The sequence below is a fragment of the Neurospora crassa genome, linkage group VII (assembly GCF_000182925.2).
Source record: "Neurospora crassa OR74A linkage group VII, whole genome shotgun sequence".
In the NCBI taxonomy this organism is placed as follows: Eukaryota; Fungi; Ascomycota; class Sordariomycetes; order Sordariales; family Sordariaceae; genus Neurospora; species Neurospora crassa.
The window spans coordinates 468359-485446 of NC_026507.1; the positions used below are offsets into that span (position 1 = coordinate 468359).

General features: G+C 51.4%; 5 protein-coding genes across 5 annotated transcripts; 4 read left to right on the top strand and 1 right to left on the bottom strand.

Annotated features, from left to right (window-relative positions):
* Positions 1–1741: 1741 nt before the first annotated feature.
* NCU09053 (hypothetical protein) lies at positions 1742–3003 on the top strand. The gene is made up of 2 exons (XM_953464.2): positions 1742–2429; positions 2513–3003. The coding sequence occupies exons 1-2, from the start codon at positions 1797–1799 to the stop codon at positions 2843–2845; spliced, it is 966 nt and encodes a 321-aa protein (XP_958557.2). The 5' UTR covers positions 1742–1796; the 3' UTR covers positions 2846–3003.
* A 3409-nt stretch (positions 3004–6412) lies between these two features.
* On the top strand, positions 6413–7633 carry NCU09054 (hypothetical protein; the record flags this gene model as incomplete). The annotated part of the gene is made up of 2 exons (XM_953465.1): positions 6413–7198; positions 7403–7633. The coding sequence occupies 2 exons, from the start codon at positions 6413–6415 to the stop codon at positions 7631–7633; spliced, it is 1017 nt and encodes a 338-aa protein (XP_958558.1).
* A 2871-nt stretch (positions 7634–10504) lies between these two features.
* NCU09055 (hypothetical protein) lies at positions 10505–11118 on the top strand. The gene is made up of 2 exons (XM_953466.2): positions 10505–10654; positions 10727–11118. The coding sequence occupies exons 1-2, from the start codon at positions 10568–10570 to the stop codon at positions 10907–10909; spliced, it is 270 nt and encodes an 89-aa protein (XP_958559.1). The 5' UTR covers positions 10505–10567; the 3' UTR covers positions 10910–11118.
* A 752-nt stretch (positions 11119–11870) lies between these two features.
* Positions 11871–14980, top strand: NCU09056 (hypothetical protein). Its single transcript, XM_953467.2, has 2 exons — positions 11871–12147; positions 12216–14980. The coding sequence occupies exons 1-2, from the start codon at positions 12095–12097 to the stop codon at positions 14473–14475; spliced, it is 2313 nt and encodes a 770-aa protein (XP_958560.2). The 5' UTR covers positions 11871–12094; the 3' UTR covers positions 14476–14980.
* A 222-nt stretch (positions 14981–15202) lies between these two features.
* NCU09057 (hypothetical protein) lies at positions 15203–16865 on the bottom strand. Its single transcript, XM_953468.3, has 2 exons — positions 16415–16865; positions 15203–16328 (listed from the first exon to the last, which is right to left on the bottom strand). Exons 1-2 carry the CDS (start codon positions 16605–16607, stop codon positions 15700–15702), a joined length of 822 nt encoding a protein of 273 aa, XP_958561.1. The 5' UTR covers positions 16608–16865; the 3' UTR covers positions 15203–15699.
* Between the last annotated feature and the right edge of the window lie 223 nt (positions 16866–17088).

Below are 17088 nucleotides of genomic sequence, written 5' to 3' on the forward strand. Positions count from 1 at the left end.
AGACGAGAATGAGGCAATCAAGGCAACTCAAATCGGGGATTCCCTCAATCTTTTATTATTCTCCCTCAGTCTATCTCGGTGAGGTCCTAACTCTTGATCCTCTGCACAGGGACAATCGCTGACAGCTCTGACCAAAGCCTTTGTCACATCAGGAGATAACTCGGCAACCTACTACGACATCAGACCCTGGACAAGTGTTACCAGAACTGCTTGGTAGGGGCCATTCTCCGGAATGTGATTGCGCCGTTGGCGTTGAGGCTCTGGTGCGGACACCATCTCCTGGGCTGCAATTGTTCCAGTTTATCCTTTCTGGTACGCAATCTCCACTCCATGTTCTGCCATTTGCCCAAGGGTAAAGTAGGCAGGGACTGATATTGGCAAGAGGCGTATCTGTCATTCCATGGAATTCCGTTTCAGTTGCATGAGAGTCACAATGGAAAAGAAAAAGATAACATGACGCTTGAGGGATTGCAACCTTTAGCAGCGGGAAAGGTGTAGGGATCCGCGTAGCGCCGCACCGAGCATCATGCATGCTGCAATGGGAGAAGACATGCCTAAAATAAGAAACAAAGGGTTCACTTTGGGTGTAACGTCAAGCGTTTTGGTTTTTGATACAGTATTCAAGGCTTCAAGCCTGGCTCCGAGCCAAGTTCCCATGCAAGTACATATGCCGGCCCGGGGGACCGGGGGTTGCTGACACAGGGCAACGGGCCCCCACCCAGGCTTAAAGCCAGCCATAGGTCCCACCAAACCATCCGTCCACTCAATTCCCCAGCATTATGCAGCATATCGATGCCTGCATGTGCTTGGCTTGAAGCCATGCTCGAAGCCTAGGGATTCTGCGGGCGTTGTGCCAGCGACCCTGACCAGACCGCAATTGCCTGGATTCGTCGTACAACTCGGAGGATTGGTGGGCTTGTGATTTGCTGGGCTTCAAGCCCGGAAGGCCGCCGGATGATCACCTCGGTAGGTAATTCGCACCGATGATTCGCTCCGACGGAGTGATGGTATCATATATCTACCTCTAGAGGTACCTACTGGCCGGGCGATTGGTGCTGACATCGAATACTTCTACACTCATAGTCACCTACGCACCCAGCTCGACAGCTCGAAGCCGCGAACACCGACGCCCGGCTAGAATGCGACAGCTGCTAGGAGGCTCGGCCAGCAGGGCACTTCGGTCATTTGCTGGCGGCGGTGGTGTGCTGATTGTGCCGCTGGATAGCATGTCAGGCTGCTCTTCGGCAAGCTGGATGACTCTCTAAAGGTACTCACTCATTCGATGAATTTGGACCTCGGTAATATTCGTCAATTCACCTACATAACAGAGTGCCGAACCGTAGGTAAAATGCGTCCGCGGTTTTGGTTCCTGCTCAATTCGGCGACCAATGCATTCAGACCTAGTGCCCGCTCCACTCCTTGACAGTTAGGTATCAACTGCGGACTGACGCCTTGTCAAAAAGCAAGTAGGCTGGGCCATCAAGCGGCTCTGTTGGCCAAATGAACAGAGGCAAGACAGCAGCCTTCCTACCTCAAGCTTGGATCGTAAGTTTCCAGGATGGGGAACGGGGAGAATCGGCATCCACTCACTGACGACGTTGGCATGGTGCCTGATTTATCTCCAATCCGCTTGATATATGAATTCTAGCCTGGCCCCCTTCTACGAGATCATGACATGAACGCAAACATCAAATTCAAAACAAGACCCAGCTCATAACTTTACAATTCCCAAATACTTACTTGAAAATACTTACTTGAATCTTTAAGGCAAGAAGGAGACCGGGAGGCCAGTTGTGATGGCGCCCACGGGGGACGAGACCTACATCGATGGCCGCTTCACCGAAGATGACGGCCAGTTCATTCCCGCATTGGGAGGATCCTCCCCGCCGCCCGCATACGATGTGGCAGTGGCTGAGAGAGTTCATCGAGCTCCAGCTTCCCATCGTCTGGATCAGAATCCTCAAATTATTCCTGCTTTTCCAACGCCTCAGTATGGGACTCAAGACCAGGGACACATCAGCTCCTTCTCCCCCAATTTCGCCCACGGCGGATATGCGGCCGTGATTTCTGGGACTGGAATGGCTGAGATGGCTTGGGCACCGGGTCTAATCGTCCAGGGGCCAAGCCCCCCGCCATCACATCATTCAGCACAGTCAGTTCAGGTCAGCCACAATCCGAGCACTCTTTCATCGCCCATTCTTAATTCACCCGCTCAACAATCGACAAAATCTACAGCACCCACGAATTCCAAAGATACATGGACTCCGGAGCAGAATCGATTCATCCTCCGGCTCGACAAAGTCGAAGGAAAATCCCTTCAGGAAATCTCCGATGCTCTCAAGCATGTGTTCCACGTGGAGAGAGATGCCGACACGATTGCGAGACAACTAGCATTTTTGCGGGCAAGAGGCAAAGCGTGGAGTGACGACGTGAGTTTTGTTTACCATTGCATTCCGGACAAACTTAGTCAGTCATGCTGGTGGTCAACTGGCCATGGCGCTAACAACCACAGCAACTCAAACAAGCAATAGCAAAGACCATACAACAGCTAAGCACAACAATGTTTCAAGAACAGCTGTCTGTTACAGAAAACTTGGGCAGCATTCAACAACCTGACAGCACTACAACCTCCACCGACACCCCCACTGCAATAAATGACGAGCAACTGGCTGATGTTGGGTTGGCTGTGCGTCTGGAGCTGGAGCAGAGGCTAAGGGGCAGTTTAGTCGGTGCCAATTTGGAGCAGAGAATGTTGAGTGAGCAGAGGGAGCGGAATGCCGAGTACAACGCTATGATGACGATGGATTTTGGAAAGGACTCAATTGAGGATTATGAGATTATTTGAGATCGTGACCGGGGGTTTGATTTCCTTTTTTTTTTTTCTGGTTCCGATTCGATTCCTTTCTTGCTCTCGCTTTTTGTCTTGATGGCTCTTTCTTTTCTACCTACTCCTTGTAGTTATTGCTGTGTTTTTTTTTTCTTCATGATAGTTAGAGATCACGCATTAAATCTTTTGGTTCTCGCGCTTGAGTCTAGGGTACATGATCGGTCTGGGCACTGGGTATCAATGGTTCTTGGGTGGCTTGGCAGGCGGGTTGTCTTCCGTAAAGACAAGGGCATAGGGCACGGCATAAAGCAATCTTCAACATACGTAGCATGTAAATACTAGAACTTTGATGAATGTACAGGGTCTGCTAGAAAGAGACAAAAGCATCACGATCGATCGATCAAGCACCACCTCCTTTGGCTTTGAACCTAGAAGGCTGTGCTGTCAGTTATGTTCCATGGAGGCAAAGCAGCCAGTCACACGATTGGACATAAGACTGGGTTGTCTGTTAGTTTGGTTCTTCCGACGGGTCAAAACAAGGGTAGAACAAGGCCAGCCTAGGGACTTCATTGGCATCAGGTAGGTAGAGAATAATTCCCGTCGTGGTTCGTCAATGACTTGGGGCTATCAACACCACAGAAGCACCTCTCTATCCCCTTCAGAACACAAGTTACTAATTTACTATATCCATTCCCGAGACTTCCGACTGCTTTCTCAAGTCTGGTGGTAAGCTCTGGGCTTTTCCTAGACCAAACCAAGAAACAAACCAGGGCTGGATTATACATGATGAATTATTGGGTATTCCCCCTGACACCTTATGCTGACGTGTATGCATGTTCGCTGTGCACGAAATCATGGGCCAGACGCAGCTGGCCCCGGAGCTTCGATGCCAGAACGGGACGTGGCATCCATTGGACGTCACATGAAAAATGCTTCGTTGGGGTTTGCCATGTGGTTGTGGGAAAATGGGGGGAATTGGGGAGCAGATTTTAGTGGTGGTTGTTAATGAAGAAACCCCGAAGGAGCCCGCTTACCAGACATCCAGTACCCCTTGTATGGAGGTCATCGCGATGAGTGCCGTGGTTACCTAGGTGTTGGCAATTGACACTGGCAGGTGTCAAGGGTGCATGCGTGCTGCACTTTAAAAAAATGTGTTACCGTCCTGCTAAGGTAACGTCGCTGTACATACTAACTTGGTTTAGGGGAGTGCACTAACACTTATTCAAACGCAGTGGCCCCACACCGCATTTCCCCTGGAACTGTCAAACGCTTGTACAAATTTGATTTGCTGTTCATCCAACCTTTAGTGTACGGAATGGATCCACTTTCAACGTCCTCCGTTTCTTCAGACACTCCCTCCGGACATACCTTACCCGGCAACCAAAAGGAAGCGTTCGCAGATCGGTCGGTATCAGTTGAACAGGCTAGCATCTGTTATTCCTAACAGGTCTCTTCGCGGGGTAGGCTTGAAAAGATCCCGGTTCCTACGCTGTGGCGAGCGAGAGTCATCCGGTTGGCTGAGAGGCTGTACGGCTGGTCCGCAGATGGCGCCTGGTGGCGCGGCCATTGACACTACTCTACACGTGTAGTCAGTCTGGGATCCGTCCGAAGAGAGCGGGCGGGCGGAGCAGTGCACATTGCCTTTCTGGGCCGCGGCCAGCATGAGCTACGTTGAGTAAGTACCGACTACCTGCTTTGAATCGCATGTTCAGAATCCAGGATAAGGCGAACAGAGTGAAGGACAGGGACAGTCCAATAAGCTTCACTCAGCCACAATAAAGTAGAGAAAGTATCATTGGCCAGTTGGAACTGGGCATGATTTCTTTGGCTCGGTGAGCCAAAAGCACGATTTGGACCACCGAAGCCGACGACGAAAGCAACCATCAACAACAACAGATACATACCATCACGGTAACCACGGAAACCAGCCCCGGGAGAACCCAGCGGCCCAGCGAACCCGACCTTTCGCAGCGCCTCTGAAAGATGGCACTCGCTGACAAGCTATCTTCACACGCGCAAAGCCTGAGTCGGCTGTCAGTCAAGCCGGTAACACAGCTAGGTAGGTGTTCGCCCCCTCCCTGTCCACACCCCGAGGCCCCATTCTCCGCCAATTGGATGGACCCAGCACCTTCTCATCACATGCAGCATATCGCAAACAGTGTGCTATCCATGTTCTTACGCTGCAGATATACAAACTACAAATTGGCGAGACTTGGAGCTTTCAATTCCCGGTGTGATAGGAGCAACTAACACAATGAAAGGCCAGACGCCCTTACTCGGCGAAGATGACATAATGTACAGCATTCAATTGCCAACTCACACTTTGAGGCCGCGGCTCAACATCAGACCATCTCGTCAATTATCCGCTTCCTTCCTAGCCAATCCGTTCAACGAGATCAATAGTCCGCACAGTCGGCTGTCGGTGCTGTCGGTGCTTGTGAACACACATGAGGCTTTCTGAAATTACGTGTCGCCCCTAGTTCTCCGTATATTTGGCCCCTCGTCCTCCTGAGCCACGTTATGTAAGAAACCTTCATGCGGTGCGATAAGAGCTAATCGATAATGCACAATGACGGATAGGCGGTAATGGCTCACGGGAAAAGAGATGGGCAAGGAGGATTGGCAACACTCAATCATCTAAAACTGGATAGGTACCTCGCAAGGCAGATTAGACTCCCAATCGAAGCACACTACCTCTCTGCCTGGCGCCCGAAAGATGAAAGTCAGGTACCGGATCCCCCGAACTATCCTTTCTACTTCTCGCCCATCTGCCATTTGTCTTTCCCCTGCTTTAGCACCGCACATGAGTTCGTGTAACACTGACCTCCTTTCTCATTTGTCCGCTTTAGATCGGGTATCTGATAACGAGCGAGACTCGCAACGACAGTACCGGAATCCAGATGTCAGAAGTTGGGTTCTACCTCGTAAAAAGTAGACAGTGGAGCCTTTTTGGCTTGATGCCGGCACATTGCCTGCTCATGAGCGGTGTATAGTCCCTAGAGGTAGGTTTTCCATCAGCGGGCGTGCTACTAAAGGTGCAGCAGGAAGATCGAATCGGCTATATAAGCGGGCATTCCCAAACTCACACCTCCCGGATCTTCTGTTCTCCTCCGTCTAATTGTTTTCACCAGAACATTGCGAGGTCCCTTCTCACGCTTCAGGGGCTTATCTTGATCCGTGGCCTACCTCGCATTCTTTTCGCTTCATTCACATCGGTCCTGTTCATATTCTATCTCCACTTGGACTTTTCTTCAACTTTGCTGCACAACTGGGTTTCAGGAGGCGTCCCGACCAGGTGGCATTTGCACCTGCGGCGTCATCCTCACCCGCTGTCTCGTGCACTTTGATCTTTCAGCTTGTCAAGAACCAAACAGCTTCAAGTGTCACTCACACACTCCAACCCCGTGTCGAATTACCACAACGGCCGCTGATCATATCTCTTCATGCTTTCATACTTTTCTCTTTTGGCACTCAGAAATATCCCTTAGCCCGTCTTTCACATTGGCGCAAAGGTCCCGCGAAGTCCTTTCGTTCATCAGCAAGACTTTATTTACCTCATTATCTCCCAGCCAATACGGAGCAGCAATGTCGCCTAGCCAGTCTCAGAGTGAGGTACAGGATGACCAAGATGAAAGTGCCCCCGAGCCCCAACAACCAAGGACAAGCGCACCTTCACACTACCAGGCCGTGTCCTTCTTTGCTGGTACCATGCCAAACGCCTTCGACTGGCAACAACGGCAGATTGGGAGCGCACAATCCGGTGCCATGGGCCAGTTTACTTCTCCATATAATACCTTGGAGGCACCTGGATTTGATCAAAATCTCAACATGACTCGTCCCTCCATCACTTCGCCCTATACAGCACAAGTCCAACCCGCCTACCCGTCTCCTGTCATGCAGCATCCCGCCTTTCAGGCACAGGCTGTATTCGGGATGTCTGCAGGTACACATGCAGCACAAGCATCTCACTCTCCCCTGCACTATCAGTCTGGGGTCGACCCTTCGCTGCAGCAGGTCCACCACAACGTCTTCTCACCCAATCAATCCATACCCGGTATGCCAGCCACTGGGTTCCAACTCAACAACAACAACAGTCACAACTTTATGGACCACAACCACTTCATTGTCCCGCCGATGGGCCCATCTATGCCCAGTACCTATCCAGAAGTCCCACAGCCCAACGACGCGGCACTACCAGCCAATACAAACAGCTGGACAACACCACAAGACGATCTGGTTCGTCGCCTCAAACACGAGAAGAAGAAGGTGGCGCAAATCAAGGAGGAGCTGAAAAGGGAGTTCGGCGTGGTGAGATCGGGAAATGCCATTTCGAAGCGGTGGAAGCAGATCATGAAGAAGGATAGCGAGGAGGTAAGTTCACTTTTCTACTTTCTCTCCCTCTTTCCCTTTCTCTTTTTCCCTCTCTCTTACCCTCCAGCTCTCTTTCACTCTCTCTGTAACCCTCCTTCACTATTATCACGCACTGATATCCAGGTACCTTGCCATCAATTCTCCCCCCCCCCCCCCTCTTTCCCGATCCCAGTTTAGTATCTAACATCCGCCCCCGGAAAACAGGAATCGAAGGCCTTAATACAAAACGTCTTACCGCCTCCGACTCAACTCCAAATGCTTCACACCGGGCTACTCAATGCCATCCCCGAGTACGCAAGCGCGCAGCACGATCCGCAGACGGCCTTGCTCATCAGCGAGATCCAAGAGGACTTCCAAAAGGGGTTCACCAAGCTGGTTGAGATGTGCGTGTTGAAGGTGCAGAAGGTGTTGAGGCATGGGGGGGCGAATCTCTGATTTTTGCCTACCTTTTCACCTTACCTAACGCTGTCTACTCATATGCACTGACTGCGCAGGTTTGGAGGTACTTACAGTACGCTGATCTGGACATGGATGATGGAAGTAATCGAGTGGTCTTCACCGCGCGTCAATAGGTAGTGTGGAGGTGTTTGGGTCCATATAGACACACCGAGGCTCGTTGTGTTTGTGTGGGAGGTTCTCGCTGTTTACACGGTTGGGGATGCCTAGAGGTCTAAACGAAACGAAACGAATCGAATCGAATGTATACGGTAACGATCCTTTGTCTTTCTCAGGCTTTTTCCTTCTTCATCATCATCCATCTCTCTTCAACGGAATCTCTTTTCTTTTTCCCCCTAAGTTGGTAGAGGTGCTTATATCTCCAGAAACTTTTCTTCCCTTTCTCACATCACAGGTACTATCTTCGAGCAATCGAGCATTCCATAGATTAGGTATCATCCCTCTTCTTCTATCAGTCAGAAAAGCCACGATACCTATCATGAGATAAATACCTAGTAGCTCGCAGTTCTCGCTGCCGTAACAAATTTGACAGATAGTCCACAGGAGAAAGAGTATGGTGGCTGGATGGAGGGCAGAGATCATACTACCTCTAGGTACACGCCAGGGTAGAGGTACCGTGACCACAGAAGAACAGACAGCAGTGCCTTTCCACTTACATGTAGTATGTTCTTTGGCTCCGTGGTGAATAGGTGCACAAGAGCCAAGCCCTCCGAGGCTCCGACGGTTATCGATGTCCTCTCAAATGAGACCAGGGTTGCGTTCTGTTCCATAGAGGTATATGCTGTTGACTTGGCGTCAACGAGTTAACATGCTAAACTCGATGTACATACCTAACTGAAAAAACGTGCCGTGTCTCGCATACGAATGACATCCACCAAGATACCCGTACCTGAGCGCCATCTTGAACATGCGTTTCAACAATATCAGGAGTCGCTGGGCCACGAAGGGCCACTTTGGTAAACCAGCGTCAACGTAGAAGAACATACCAAACTCCAAGGTGGGAGTAAGGAAGGGATTAGGAAATAATCTCGAACAACCGTCCGATTGATGAGGTAAGGTGCCCGCTGAGAACACATCGTTCGCGAATAGGAAAGGTACTTAGCCACGTTTTCATCAGTGCGTATGGCGAGCTATTTGGGAGGCGGCAACAAGAGCTGCTGAACTGGAGAGGATTATCAGTTAATAGGAAAGAGTCTGGTGGAGGATTGATTGACGACTTGTAGATGAGCGGCAGGTGAGAAGGGTATTTACCTACCTTTTGGTCTCAAGTTAGATGGTGGTTCTCAGTGGAGAAATTTGTTCCCAGTCACGTATGTGGTTCATCGTTCTGTGAGACGCACAAGGCTTGATGCCTCGAGGACGGGCAACTAGGTAGTTGACCTGTGTCAAACTGACAGAGATTTAGCAGAGAAGTGCAACTCGCACAGAGCCACAAGCCCCGATGTTCCAATCCTTTCACATGCTGTTGTCATCCTCAAGTCTGTGCTCTCAACCTCTTGGGCAACCTCGGCGTTTGCGGTGCTTCACCGTCTTCAGGATCACACTTTTGACATTGCCCGCCTGCTTTTCCCCGGTTGTATTTGCACATGAGTGGGGATCGTAGCATTGACAGTTCAATATCATCGACAAGCTACACCGTTCTGGTCGTCCAGGTGGAAGGTAGCTTGGACTTGACTCCGTCGCAAAGATTTCTTGTTCCCTGCTGCTGGCATTCCCTGTAAACGCCATAATAGAAAGGCTATTCACAGAAGAGTTGCCTCTTATAATGACAAGAAAGAATAAAAAGGAACCGGGGAAGACAACGAGGCAGTCTTGCGTTCAGTGGGGGCAAACTAGTTTGGGTTGACAATGAATCCCGCTCCCCTTGTGCCTGTACTGAGAAAGGCAGCTCGAGGGATGAGAGTGGAAACTCTTCACACACCAACTCAGAGTTTGATGTAACCTCCTTATTCCCATTGTGGTGCACATGGGCCCCAGTGTCCCCCAACACGGACGCAATGCCACAATGGCTGACGTTAAACAGAAGATCCGACCCACTTGGATCTCCATCGATGTCACCCCCCGCCGAAAGAAAGCGGGAAGCTCCCCGCAACCCGCCGTCTCGCAAAGCGTGGTTTTTGCGGAGAGTCTAGGATAGGTACAGTAAGCGAGGAAGCATTGCATGACAAAGAGAAAATCCGGAGTACATAAAGGCGTCCTAAATACCGTGCAAAGCCTTCCATTTCAGGTAGTAGTTTACCTGCGAACCTTCATTCCCACATCAACTTTACCAATTCCTCTTTGCGCATCGAAGGATCGATGAGCCAGCAACGGGCCGCGGGGAAAGTGAAAAGGATGGTCCCGTCTATTAGTGCAACGGCAAGGGGCGGGTAAGCCCGCCGGCCCACCAATCATGATCGACTCGGTCAACATCATGCTCAATACTTGTCAGTTCTGCGTTGCTTTCAGGAGAACTATGTTGATGAGGAAGAAAGATCTGCATCGTGAACGAAACCCCTCCTTCATCCTTCGGGGGATGAGAGTCTCTCATGAGTGATCCGATTGGTGTCACTGCCCAAAAAGATTGGCGCTAATGGCCAAGCAACCTTACACCGACACTGTGTGTACAGGCCGCACGTTGCTGGCATCCAACGTCGTGAAGAAGTCAGAAGTTGAGGCTGGGGGAAACCGAGGCCGATCGTGTCCTGCCATGTGTGATTCGGTGCTTCGTTACCTATGTTGTTGTGCCTCTGAGTTGAGGTTGTTGGATGAAGGGTTAGGAATTGGACGGAAAAGGTATAAAGAGACCTTCTCATCCGCCCTTATCGACGACTTTTCATGTCTCATCATCAGCAGCATCAACAGCCTCTTCACATCCGATACTTCCATCACTTCCAACCAACCAACCAAGCAACCCCTTAGACAACCTTCAAAATGAAGTTCACCATCGCCCTCGCTCTGTTCAGCGCCGTCGCCATGGCCCAGAATTGCCCTCAGGCCACTCTTATGCCCGCATGTGCTGTACGTTCTCCCTCCCCTCTAATACCTTGAATTCGCGAGGTTTGTGTCAGCCATTGACTCACAGTTTCACAGACCCCCTGCATCAGTTCTGCTGCATCCGCCGTCGGCTGCAATGGAGCTGACTATGCCTGCCAATGCTCCAAGTCTGCTCAGCTCGTGGCTTCCGCTCAAGGTTGCGTTCTCGGAGGCTGCGGCATTGAGGCTGCCCCCACCGTCATCAGCGCCGCTTCTGCTATCTGCAGTGCTTGCGCTTAAGCGGTGTCTTGTCGACAACAAACGGCCAAACGACTTTTTTCTCGCGATGATAAAAGATAGCATGAGTGCATGATTGGGCTGTGTTGCTTTTGTCCTCTTTGACTGGTTGGTTTGGTTGGGCTGGCTGAGTCGGAAGGGATGGTTGCCTGTTTGGTTATGATCCGAGTCATTGGTTCTTCCTCGGAAACAAATAGATAACTGCAGTCTCCAATCCGGTTCCATGTTGTCGTTGCCAGTGATACATGTGGCAAATCTGCGAGAAAGGGCCCGACAGTTGATTTATACAGGAGATTGAATGTCTGAAAGAGAGTTTAGTTCGCCATATTGCTATGCAACTGCAAGGCGATAAGGTTAGAATATCAAAGGGTGAGAAACGAAAGGCAGTAGGTCAAGGTGAGAATGTAAGAAGAACGTGAGAAGATAAAGTAGGAAGGTGAGAAGGTAAGAAGAGGATAAGGAAGTAACTAAGAATGCAATAAAGTCGGAAGAGGGTGAGAGAGTGAGAGAGTGAAAAGAAGGTAGAAAAAGGGACATGTTTCTCAAATTCTTTGGTAGGGCCAAAGGTCATCGCATGGGGTTTGGCTCATCAGTTGAACGAGGTAGACACTATAGGTAGAGAGGATATCAATGTCGAGGCAGTGGGGATAATATCCTGGTCTGAGTTGAATGGCGCAAGGAATAGCATCAAGCAGTACTTGGTTTAAGCATTTGGAAGAAGTCGTCCTGTCAGCATCAGATCTCGTATCAAGACGTTGAGTAAGTCTTGTTGGATGACGGGGTGAGTGTTGTTGTTCGACGATGGAAGTCGAGGACGTCCTGATTCAGTTGGTCTGTGCTTTATGTAACACGTGATTTGGCATTGATCTACCTAGTGCACAGACCACTTTCAGCTGTGCTGTCATGTCAGGAGCTCTGAGCTCTGATGGTCCAAGCTGCAGCGCGTTTGTGACGCGGTGATTTTCAGAAGGGTTCCCGTCAATTCCAAAGCCATCGATCGATCCAACAACACCAACACCACCAACATCACCACATCATCAACATCGCCAACCACTCTTTCACACCGTAATACTGCTTCTCTTCACGACGCCATAATACCCAATTGATAAGGCCATGATAACGACATCACCATAGCGCATCCATCTTTTTCCTGTTGATTCTTCTTTGCGAACTCCTTGACTTTCGACGATGCAGTCGACCACTCCCAGAACAAGGCGCACGCCGCAAAGTACACAATTCACGTGCGCAGAGTCCCTCACTACCACCGTACAAACACGAAAGAGACGCAAAACTGACTTTGGTCTATCAGATACCCCCTTAAGAGCCGAGTGTACGACATCAAGACATACCCCGTCCAGACTGCCCAAGGCTCCACTGTCCTCATCTATGGCCACGAAAACGGCGTCGCTCTGATATGGCGAGGCGGTCGCAAACTTAAGACATCCAAAAAAGGAGCAGGCGCGGCGCAAAATGGGGGAAAGCCGGAAGACGCCGTTATGATTATTGACTCGGACGACGAGAGTCCGGCCATTCCAGCTACACCCTTCGTGGACAAGCCCGAGTTCGATGACACCGTTACTACCGATGCTTCCTCGCTCGCCGATATTGTCCAGACTCTCGACCTGGCATTTGGTACAGCCGTCCACCACATCGCTGTATTGCCCATGCCCACCTGCACCGCCCAAGACGAAGCCTGGAACGGAGCGCAGATCCTGAAAGAGAAACTCGTCTTTGCCGTCACATGCGCCAACGGCGACGTCTTTGTCGTGACACTACCACTGACACCCCCGTCAAACGAGAGCAAGGCGCGGCCGGCACTAAAGCACAGCCTGCTCGCTGGAAATGCGGGCAAGGGTGCATGGGGGGAGACTCTAACATTGCTAGCAGGCCAGCGCAAACCTTCGGAAGGAGTCGCCATTACGCTCGTGAAGGAACAGCCAGGGTCGGAGTCATCACAGGGCCGTAAGGGGTCTGTAACCCGTGTCGTTGTTGCAGCACACACGCGCGAGGCGAGCGGAACCCTTCGCTTCTGGGATGTTCCCTTGGACGCCACGCCCGGCACGACTGCTCGTGTCGAACCGTTCCAGACTGAGTACCTCCCATCACCACTCGGCGGCATCTCTTTCAACCCGCTGCACGTCACCCAGCTTCTCGTTGTTGATCCAGCGCATGCGGTGCGAATCTACGATTACTCCATCCCATCTCTGCCTTCGGACGATACCTCAGAGGGCCCATTCCCTACCCAGGGTTCATGGTTAATCTCCCTCTACCAACCATTCGCCCGCGGGACGGACATGTCCACGTCTCGCAAACCCGTCGTCGGCGCCGAGTGGATGGCCCACGGCCGGGCGATCCTCGTGCTGCTGGCCGATGGTCAATGGGGTATCTGGGACATTGACAACGCCAACCCGACCACTGCCTCGTCGGCCGGTCTCTTTACCAAGGCCAGCTCTGGCCTCCGCGGGTCAGCACTCACTCAATTTAGCGTCTCAGGCTACCTAGAGGGAACCGCTACCAGTCTGCAGCCCCAGCGCAACCTTCCCACCACAACCCAGAAATCCGCACCCCTCATCGTCCCCTCGGCGGTTTCCGCCAGCGCCAGCGCCCCCGAAAAGCTCGCCACCGTCAGAGGCGGCGTTTACGTCTCCCAACTTCCCCTCCCTCGTAACGGCCTAGGCGAAGAGTCTGCGATCCTGTGGCTTTCCAACACCGGCGCCGATCATACTAACCCTATCGTCTGCACCATCCCCATCCTCTCCCGGTTCTGGGACGCCCAGCTTCAGCGAACTGGAGGCAACCTTTGGACTAGCAGCACCCAACCCGCCGCGCGAATGCTGCGCCTCACCGACCTCAACGCCGGCTTACTAGGCGAGCGCCTCACAGCAGCCACCGCCATCCCGCGCTCGACCGGGTCTCTCACCGAATCAACAGAAGGAAAGCAGCTCCCTATCGAGACCATCTTGCTAGGCGAAAGTAGGATGGTCGTCATCCACGAAAACGAAGATGCCTTCGATCAAGCTGCCGCAGCAGCAGCAGCCGCCGCCGGTCCTTTCTCATCCACCGAACGCCGTCTGATACCCCTACCTGCCCGTAAGAAAGCCAGGCTGGATCTTACCAGCGGCACCGCCAAAGCAATCATCGCCTTCCCGAAGCCTGAACAACCCAGTTCCATGGCGTTCAACCTCAGCTTGGCCCGTCCAGAAAACGGAGAGAAATTGCTCAAACCCAAACTGTTAGAGGCAACAACCAAATCCCCGAGCGCAAGCTTTGACGGCGCGGCATCAACACAAGAGATTGACGAGGGAGGGGTTGGCCCCGATAGTCAAGACACTGTTGCGTTCAGCGCCTATGGAGGAGGAAAGAGTCAGAGCCAGGGTCGTGATCCGGGCTTGTTGTTCATCAATGATTTGAACTTTGCTGCGGACGTGGAGGATGACAAGTCGGAGGCGGAGGGAAGAGATATCGAGGCCGAGTTAATGGATATCATGGAGATTGATAGGGAGTTGGAGGAGATGGAGAGTCAGAGGGGTAAACAGGGGACTAAAAGGGTGTTTTTTGAGGAGGGCTGAACGTTTGCGGGCTTGACATGGCGACAACACATTTACGAGACGGAAGCGATAACACCGACTTGAAGACGTCACACATCTGAATGACACCACCGGCGCAGCAATCTACACCAACACCAGTCTGTGCCGGAAAGAACAGTACCGACGACAAGCAGTGCCGAGTATTTGTCTACCCACCTACCGACGGATGAGAACAAATGGAGGGGAGGCATATGGAAAGTTGTCTACAGATACCCGACAATGCTAACTCTTCCCTAAACAAGGACATTTTCTGCTGTCAGCATGCATAAGCATAAGATATCTTTTGAAGGAGAACGAAAGACAATTACCAGCATCGTCTGTTCAGTCAGGCAAGGACCGTTTGCACCTTTGCTACCAACTTCCACTTGTCCACTTTTTTCCCTTGATCCCCTTTATTTTCTCGACGTTGAATTCCATGCCTCAAGTTACCAGCTAACCTCAACAAGTATTCCCATCAGTTTTATTTTCACGTCCCAGTCGCCCGAACCCCTTTCAGCCCCCTTTTTTTTTCACCTTTTTTTTTTTTCACCTTTTTTTTTTTGGACACCCTTCCACTTCCACTTGCATTTCCACCCTGCAAGTCTACCTACCCATTCCAATACATCCCATATATCCCACACACATCCTCCCTATATACTCCTCCCCATTTCCTCCGAAAACATTCCTCCTTTTCAGGAATATTTCCGCACGTTCAGGTGGAGCACAAGGCGAGAACAATCCTTGATTCCAGGCTCTGTATTCCGAGCGGTACATCAAAACAAGCAAATCCCCAATGGGGTGGAACTTGTCAGCGTCACTTTGGTGGGATTTGTACCAAGAGTACAAGTGGTGGGAGAAGAAGAATCTTTTTTTTCTTTTTTATCCTGGCTTCCTTTGCCTGTCGGGCAGCCCTGATAGGAAGTCGGGTGTTGTGCGCTGATACATTTCGATACATAGGAATATGTTCACGTTTGAAGGTTGCAGTGGAAGGTAAGGTGAAGTGAAATGTAATAAAAATTACGATTCGACTCTTGATGATTTTCTAATAGGAGGAAAACTTCGTGATAGTCATCATGATGCAATCAATAACTGCTGTGCGCGCGTCCCTGAACGCCTCTGCTTTCCCTTTACCCATCCATCCATCCATCCATCCCTGTGAATCTGAATGGTCCCGTTCTTCAATCCTAAATGCAAATTCCGTCCTTTTTCTCGGTTGAATGAACCCCTTTAAGAGAACTCAGATTGCTTGCCAGCCTCCTTGGCCATCTTCTCCGTCTCCTGAGCCATACCCTTGGCCTTCCCTTGTCCCTCGCTCACGGCACCCTTCGCCTTACCGGCGAGCTCGCTGGCCTTACCGCTCGCCTCATGCTTGAGCTCCTGGGCCTTTCCCTGCACATCCCCACCAGCAGCCTCGTTGGCAGCACCCTTGGCCTTGCCAGCGAGCTCTGAAGCCTTGCCCTTAGCCTCGCCAGTCAACTCAGAAGCAGCGCCAGACAAGTTTCCGCTCGTCGCCTCGTTGGCAGCGCCCTTGGCCTTGCCCGCCAGCTCAGACGCCTTGCCCTTGGCCTCACCAGCGAGCTCGGAAGCCTTGCCCTTGGCTTCGCCCGCTAGCTCCGAAACGTTGCCTGAGGTGGCCTCGTTGGCGGCGCCCTTGGCCTTGCCTGACAGCTCAGACGCCTTACCCTTCGCCTCACCAGCGAGCTCCGAAGCCTTGCCCTTGACGTCCTTGGGGATGGCGTCGGCGGCGTCCGAAGCGGCGTTGCTGGCGGCGTCCTTGACGCGGGAGGCGAGGTCGGAGGGCGAGGAGGCGTTGGTGAGGGTGTCGGCGGTTTCCTTGAGTTTTGAGGCTACGTTGGCTGTTTCGAGGAGGGAATGAGTTAGTGAGTGTTTTTGTTATCATTGGATGATGGAAGACAACTTAAAGGAGACAGGGAATACGTACAGCCAATGTCCATGCCATCGAGGGCCTTGTCAGAAACAGCGCGGTTGACGGTGTTGAGGGTGTCCTTTACGGTCTCGGAGATGGACTTTTGAAGAGTAACGGAAGAAGAGAAGGCGGCGCGGGGCGTAGAGACGGCGGCGGCGCGGGGGATTTGGGTGGCGACCCTGCGAGTAGCAATTGTGAAGGCTGACATTGTGATGATGTGTGGTTGGTTGTTGTGTTTATGTGTTGGGTATCTTGGGTGTTGTTGTTGTTGTTTTGTTGTTTGAATTAGATCCTCTGCTTTGGGATTCGGTTCGTGATCTTTTTCTCGTTATTTGTTTGAGAAAAAAAAAAGGTGTTTGCTTGATTATCGGTGTTTGTGTGACTGAATGGAAAGGGAAGAAGGAATTGTCTGAGATCGAGGATAATGTTGCTTATAAAAAGGTTGTTTGTTTGTTCCTTCCTCTCACGTTTTGTTGTGGTGATGTCATAGGTATTGTGAAGTGCAGCTGCGTGTAACCCCTGCAGGCCAATGACGTCCTCTTGCGGGGAAGGTGCGTGCGAAACTCGCTGGTCTTTGTGAGGGAAGGAGGTACCTGCGTACCTTGCACAATTCTCGGTTCAGCTTTTTCAGTCTTCTTTGGTCCAGATTTTACAAATAATTTTTTTTGAAATTGTTCAAATTATACAAA

Excerpts from the sequence above, each read along its gene's own strand:
- NCU09053 (XM_953464.2), top strand. The coding sequence starts at position 1,797 with ATGGCGCCCACGGGGGACGAGACCTACATCGATGGCCGCTTCACCGAA. Across the intron at positions 2,430-2,512 it reads GCAAAGCGTGGAGTGACGAC|CAACTCAAACAAGCAATAGC; the intron begins GTGAGTTTTGTT and ends TAACAACCACAG.
- NCU09055 (XM_953466.2), top strand. The coding sequence starts at position 10,568 with ATGAAGTTCACCATCGCCCTCGCTCTGTTCAGCGCCGTCGCCATGGCC. Across the intron at positions 10,655-10,726 it reads CTCTTATGCCCGCATGTGCT|ACCCCCTGCATCAGTTCTGC; the intron begins GTACGTTCTCCC and ends ACAGTTTCACAG.
- NCU09056 (XM_953467.2), top strand. The coding sequence starts at position 12,095 with ATGCAGTCGACCACTCCCAGAACAAGGCGCACGCCGCAAAGTACACAA. Across the intron at positions 12,148-12,215 it reads CCGCAAAGTACACAATTCAC|ATACCCCCTTAAGAGCCGAG; the intron begins GTGCGCAGAGTC and ends TTGGTCTATCAG.
- NCU09057 (XM_953468.3), bottom strand. The coding sequence starts at position 16,607 with ATGTCAGCCTTCACAATTGCTACTCGCAGGGTCGCCACCCAAATCCCC. Across the intron at positions 16,329-16,414 it reads CGATGGCATGGACATTGGCT|CCAACGTAGCCTCAAAACTC; the intron begins GTACGTATTCCC and ends TCCTCGAAACAG.